The sequence below is a fragment of the Rhea americana genome, unplaced genomic scaffold, assembly GCF_003343005.1.
Source record: "Rhea americana isolate MKP2758 unplaced genomic scaffold, rheAme1 scaffold_6, whole genome shotgun sequence".
Lineage (NCBI taxonomy): Eukaryota > Metazoa > Chordata > Aves > Rheiformes > Rheidae > Rhea > Rhea americana.
Genome location: NW_028186756.1, coordinates 7419744 through 7426270, shown reverse-complemented (window position 1 = coordinate 7426270; position 6527 = coordinate 7419744). Strand labels below are relative to the sequence as shown.

General features: G+C 38.7%; 1 protein-coding gene across 1 annotated transcript; it reads right to left on the bottom strand.

Moving 5' to 3' along the window:
* Nucleotides 1-2427: 2427 nt before the first annotated feature.
* Nucleotides 2428-5663, bottom strand: SLITRK4 (SLIT and NTRK like family member 4). The gene has a single exon (XM_085319640.1). It carries the CDS (start codon nt 5642-5644, stop codon nt 3131-3133), a length of 2514 nt encoding a protein of 837 aa, XP_085175766.1. The 5' UTR covers nt 5645-5663; the 3' UTR covers nt 2428-3130.
* Nucleotides 5664-6527: the final 864 nt, after the last annotated feature.

Sequence of the window (6527 nt, the reverse complement as noted above, 5' to 3'; positions counted from 1 at the left end):
ATACACGCAAAACACTACGGAACAATTTCTGCGGGAAGGGTCCAGACCGTGCAACCTTTTTGATGCTGGTGAACCTACCCTTAACTGCATAACCCCAAAAGAGTCACTGAACAACTCACGGGAGAAGAGCAACTGTCGGTGTGTGGTTAGACAACCGGACTCTATGGGTTATTATTACACACAGTAACATTTCTGTGCCTGCTTCTTTTCAAGCCAATGACAAAATTCCACTTAAGACCCTCTCTTGAGCAAGTGTTTCATTTTAAGCTCGTGACTAGTACCATAGCATGTGATTTAGGTTAAGCCTAAAAGCTTTACGAGTTTGAGACCTCAATGAGTAGAAAAATCTGACCCGGCATAGGCCTAACTGTGCAGTTCTTCCTCTCTTAATCAGCAACTAGATTTCATCACAAGAAGAGAGGAAAACAAACTCAATTTATCTAGCTGAGGAAGGTATGGTTGCTTGCCAACTGCTCTTTTGACTCAGGGCAACGTGAGTCATGAGCACATTGGTTTTAACATCACCTCAGAGTCTTAGTTTATTTGCTATTTTCGTATGCTTTTTTAACACTGCCTCTCACCAGAAGGGTATGGGACAAAACGTGACAGCTTGCGGCAGCATGCCAGAGGGTGTCACAAGCTTCACGCCTTGGCAAATCCCAGCGAACCTCAACGCGTCCCCAGAGCCCGCAGGCTGGGCAGAGCAGGGCCGAGGGACCCGGCGGGCTCGGGCCGCCCGCAGAGCCGCCGCGGGCCGTCGCGGCCGGCCGCCTTCAGCACCCCGCAAGCAGCACGCTCCTGGAACAGTAAGCTCCAACGCCCTCTTTAAAGCCTTGGCAATGTATTGCATCAACGGGCAGCTAGGAATTTTTTATGCCAAAAATGCATATATGCATAGTAACCGTCTCCTGAAAATCCCTATGACATTTTGATTTAAGTAAATTATTGTTCATGGATAACAGCAGCCTTTTGAAAGATAAACTCAGTCATTTATTTGTTATCATTTTATTATCTGAAGTTATTTATATACTTTACGTTATGGAGAAAATAATAAAACAACCCTCTTTCTAGGTTACAAGAGCATAAACAAATGTGTCTGAAAGTAGAAAATGTCTCTTTGCTTTCTTTTAAATAAAGAAGCTCTGTTTTTTGTGTTTTTTTTTTTTTTAAACTTTGTTAAAAAATATACTCCAGGCTGTTTGCCAAGTATCATACCAGAATAAAAATTTTACAACAGTGTCATAAAGCCCTGAAATTAGAGGTTTACAATGCAAAAAGCTGATACAGCCTTCCCCACAGTAATGTGGGTCTCGCTGTAATATTTGCTAGTTTCAAATTCATGAAAAACATTCATACTTATTTCCTATTAATCTTGATTGATTTATTTATTGACTGATTATAAAAGATGGATGGAAAAAGAGGTTCTGGAAGCAAAGGAGATAGAGGGTCTTATCCAAAGCTCATTGAAATGAATGAAAAAATTCCTGTTCGCATCAATGAACTTATGTTAAATCTCATARTATAGATTTTGTACGATACTTTACCAAGTACATCTCTACTCTCATCTCAAGCTACCATCTATCTGTGAGATGAAGTGGGTATTTTCCCTTTTCCCTACTACTTCTTTTTTTCTAGCTATTCAGAATCAGCTTTCACAAAGGCAAATTTTTACTCCGCATAATATGAACTATACAATATTCTGAACTGAACTGGGACCACTAGATTCATTTGACAGCATGGTTTTAAATAGACTTGATTTGCTATATAGTTCACTGTTTTGATAGATTTTCTGATTGACAGCAGTCAGACAAATAGTAAGAATAGAAAACTGATGCATATACAATTAAAATATTACCTTTACCATRAATTCCTGTAAATACTTGTAGTGAAAACTATTTAGATTAAGCTGTAGAACCCTGAAAAGCAAGACAACTGATGGCAAGTAAATTGCCTGAGACACAATACTACAAAACTAATGAATCTATTTTAAAATGCACCATTGGTAACAAATCTGAAATAAGATAATATGCTAATTTCACAAGAATAATACAGAACAATTTTATTATTATTATACCTGATCACTTAATTCTGGATAATTCTATACATTACATCCCCAGTTTGTTTGGTATACTGTTCTGTTTTTATTTATATTGAATGATTAATGCATTGTGATCAGGAAAACAAGTCAGGCATATTAAATACATATTAAGGAGTACATATTTTCCTATTTAGTATACAAAGTATTTCATAAATATGAATTATATTACAAAAATAATTTCTGCTACGCTCACACAGTAAGCACTTTGACAATTTTGGAAAACCCGTTAGGGTTGCAAGCGTTTCACATAACTGAGAAGGAACTCTAGTTTTAATTGGAGATGAGTCTTACAACAGATTCTGCATAAACAGCAAATATTTTCTTCAGATCACCACAAATGCTGCAGAAGTCAGGTTATTTTTGTTTTTAATTTTATGTATAGACAGGTATGTTTCAAGTGGTCAAATTTATTTCATCGGTATGTAATGCATGGTATATTTTAAACAAATATTTGCACAATTTAACATTATAATTCCAGTGGTTTCAAGATGCAGGCCATAAATGTAACCAATTTACACATACTATCGAATGTTCTCTCTTTGCATGCTTGTTACTTTTCAGATAATCTTTAAATAGTGCCATTACAACACCACAAATCAAAGGATTACTCCAGTTCCACCAACTTAAATCCACGTGCAGGATGAAGGACCCAGCTGAGGTACAAACACCAGTACCAGGTTTCTTGTGTTTGCGCTAACAAATCACAAGGAGACGAAGGTTTAGCATTTAAGGTACAAAACATATATGCCTCTTGAGGTTAAATTCAGTGTAACGTGTATAAAGCATCCCTTTGGCAATAGAGTTTGCAGTATCCCTACAAGATTCCACAGGGCATGAGCTTTATGTAGTAAAACCTATTAAGGAATTTCTCCTCTACTGGACAAATCGTATGCAGCTACAGTTAATCAGACACCCTTGGATACCCCTGTCTCTATGCCTGTCAATATAATATAGTATTTGGAAGTTAAAAGTCAACAAAAGGCACTTTCATCATTAAATAAATGTCCTCTGTAGGCAATAAGATTGCATGACCTATATTTTATTCAAAGCTGTTTGTTCTTCAAGGACTTGTAGGTAGTCAGGTGAACCTTGAAGTTTAGCTTTTAGTTCGAAATACTCACTCTTTCTTTGTTCTACTACAATTTTACTATGATTACCACCTATTAGAGATTTCTTGGTTTTTTTGTCTTGTTGCTTCTCTGGGTAACGTATTTCAAAGCCACTGACCCCTATACTGTTGTATTCTTTTTTACTTTCAAGAAAATTCTGAATAAATACATTGGAATCCCTCCCAGGGAATAATTCATCCAGTTCATCAATTGTGCTAAGTCTTTTTCTGGTGTCCACGTGCAATAAATCTTTCTCTTTGTCATTAATATTTCTCAGAATGACTTTTTGCCCTGGTGGATCAGCAAACGTGAAGCCCATTTCAGACTCCTTTAAGCCACAAGTATGACTTTTGCTCATCTGCTCAATGGTTTGAGGAATGAAGGCTTCTGCTCCCAGTCCGTCTTTTTTGTTTGATTTGTGATCGTGCTTTCTTAGCTGCAGTTGCATAGAACTGCATTCTTGATTTCCAATCCCTTCATGCTTTACAGTTGGTTTTTTGTTGCGTCGAAGCACAAAAACAAGAAGACAAAAAGCAACAAACACTGTTAAAATAAGCACAACTAATATGCTTAAGATTAGGATGGACAATGGAACTGGGCCCCCAGGAGGACTCCGAACTGGTCCCAGCGGTGTTGTAAAAGTGACAGCAGGCACAGGACTAGAGAACAGAGCAGATGGCTTGTTTAGGAGTTTAGGACAGAGGATCTCATTTTTCAGAGACTTCAGTTCAATGTTAGCAAACTGCACAGGTGTCTCACATTTCAACTCCTTCACCACAATACCTTCATTTAGTTTTTCAAGCCACAGTTTTAAAGCAACTAAATCACACGTGCAGTCCCACGGATTACCTTCCAAATCAATTTGTGTCAGAGATTTTAGCTGATCAAGAACGCCACTTACAGGTAAATACATGAAGTGATTGTTCCTCAGATTCAGTCTAGCAAGTGGTGCACCAGCAAAAATGTATGCTGGCAAGCTTCGGAGAAGATTGTTGTTCAGGTAGAGCAACTGCAAATTTGGCATTAAGTCAAAAGTGCCTGCTAAGACTTCTTTGATAACATTGTATTCCAAATATAGATACTGCAAATTGTGGAGGCCAGCAAACATTTCTGGGCTCAGACGCTCTATTTGATTGCCATTGAGATACAATCTCCGTAAATTTGTAAGGTTGCGGAAAACTTCTCCTTTGATTACTGAAATCCGATTGCTGCCTAAATGGAGTAAATCCAGTCCCTCAAACTCAGTGAAATCTGTGGTGTCCACATCCTTAATATAATTGCCATTTACGTGCAGTTTCTTGGCATTTAAAGGTTTTGGTACGAGTTCGGCCATTGATTCTATATTTCTTTCTTGGCAATTTACACTTAATCCCAAGTCAGAYGGATGTGTTTTGCAAACACAGGGAACTGGACAAGGCGTTAAAGGAGGCACCCTGGTCTGATAGGATACGATTTGACTGAGACTGCGATTGGATAGCGCTTTGCCTGCTACTATCCCTGAGATCTTAGAAGGATTTGTAGTTTTCGGAGGCTTTGTGACTAATCTGTGCATTGATGTCTGCGTAGTGTGGCCGTTAGGTGTGCTGTAACCCGGCTCCAGCTGCGAGGGAGGCAGAATGCGCACGTCAAAGTCACTCCCCGTCCCCATGGGGCATAGCTCTTGCTTGTTGGTTTCTTTCAACAGCCTTCCATACAAGTCACTGGGTGTCTCACAGATAGCTTCGCCAATGTAGATGTTATAGGGCATGTTCTCCAGCCACGCTTTCAAAGGCAACAAATCACAAGTACAATTCCAAGGGTTGTCTTCCAGCTGCAATTCGACAATTCGCCCAATATGTTCCAGAACTCCAATGTATGGAAGCTTCTGTATTCGATTCCCTCGTATATCCAGATGGGTTAGAGAAGCAAATCGAAAAATATTATCAGGAAGGAAAGAAATCAGATTGTCATTAAGGATGAGGACTTTCAGCTTGTGAAGCTTATTGAAGGCTCCTCGTTCAATAACTTTGATTAAATTGTAGTCAGCTTGGAGATACTCCAAGTTCTCTATGCCAAGGAAGGTATCAGCTCGGAGAATCTTTAATTCATTGTTGTTCAAGTGCAACTGCTTTAATGCACCGAGACCCAGGAATGCTCCTCCCTCAATGTTCTGTAATTTATTATTACCCAGTTGCAAGGACACCGCATGTGTAAAATTAAGAAAAGTATTTGGATATAGAACAATTAGCAGGTTGTTTTGAAAGTTAAGGTGGTAGAAATTAGACCATGGTGGTTTAAGCTGATTTGGTCTGTAGACTGCAACCTTCTCACAGTTGACATAGAGTACATTCTCAACTGACACACAGGAGCAAACATTGCAAATTTCCACAGATATATCAGCATCTGCAGTTGTAGAAGAAACTGGAGATGACAGAACCAGAAAGACCCAAAGAAACATCTTCTTGTGATCAGCAAGCAACCTTAGGCTCCTGAACAAAGATAAAGAATCTAAAGAAGAAAGAAGGAAAGAAAAAAGAGAATGTTTTTCAGTTGTCACTGTTCCAAAAAGTCGTTTGGGTTAAAAATTGTACTCCACTGAGCTACTGTACCTGCCAAGGATTTTAGATAGACTACAAGCACTGAATTTCAAACAACACGAAAGGTTTTAACAACCCAAACAAAATACACAGGAGATAAAATTTCAAATATGGAATGTAAATCTCTATAGACAAATACAAATAACTTTGTAAGGTCTATCAAATATATTTCTTTCTTGCACGCCAAACATGCGTAACTAGCAAAGTAAAACAACCAAAGGAGATTCCAATTTTATGCACATTTACTCTTCTCAGTCCTGCAATGCTCACATGTTGCGGTGCATTTCAGGAATGCTAAACAAAAAAGCTGAAGTTATGTATGCCCAAAAATCTGGGCTGGATAGCACAGTACAGAAAGGATGAAGCTGCTGACAAAAAAATCAGTGTCCACACTCAATGCATATATATATATCTATAACATCGACGCATACAGATACCACTACATCAATACTGAGATTCACTCAAGGGATACACGGGCATGCACGCACATTGTTTCTGTTGYTAATTTTACCTAGTTTAAGTAAATAGGTGGTAAATCGATCACAGAAATACAACGAACTATCCATAAAATGGGAAGATCAGCTCTAGGCAACCAATGGGGGCACACAGATGTGGAAGAAGCATGCACAAGCACACAATCCCATTCCCAGGAATAACACCACCACCCTGAGTCTCACGGCGAAACAAAGTCACAATTCACCAGCCTGACACTACTGAAACCTGAGAACAACAACTTTTTTTTTT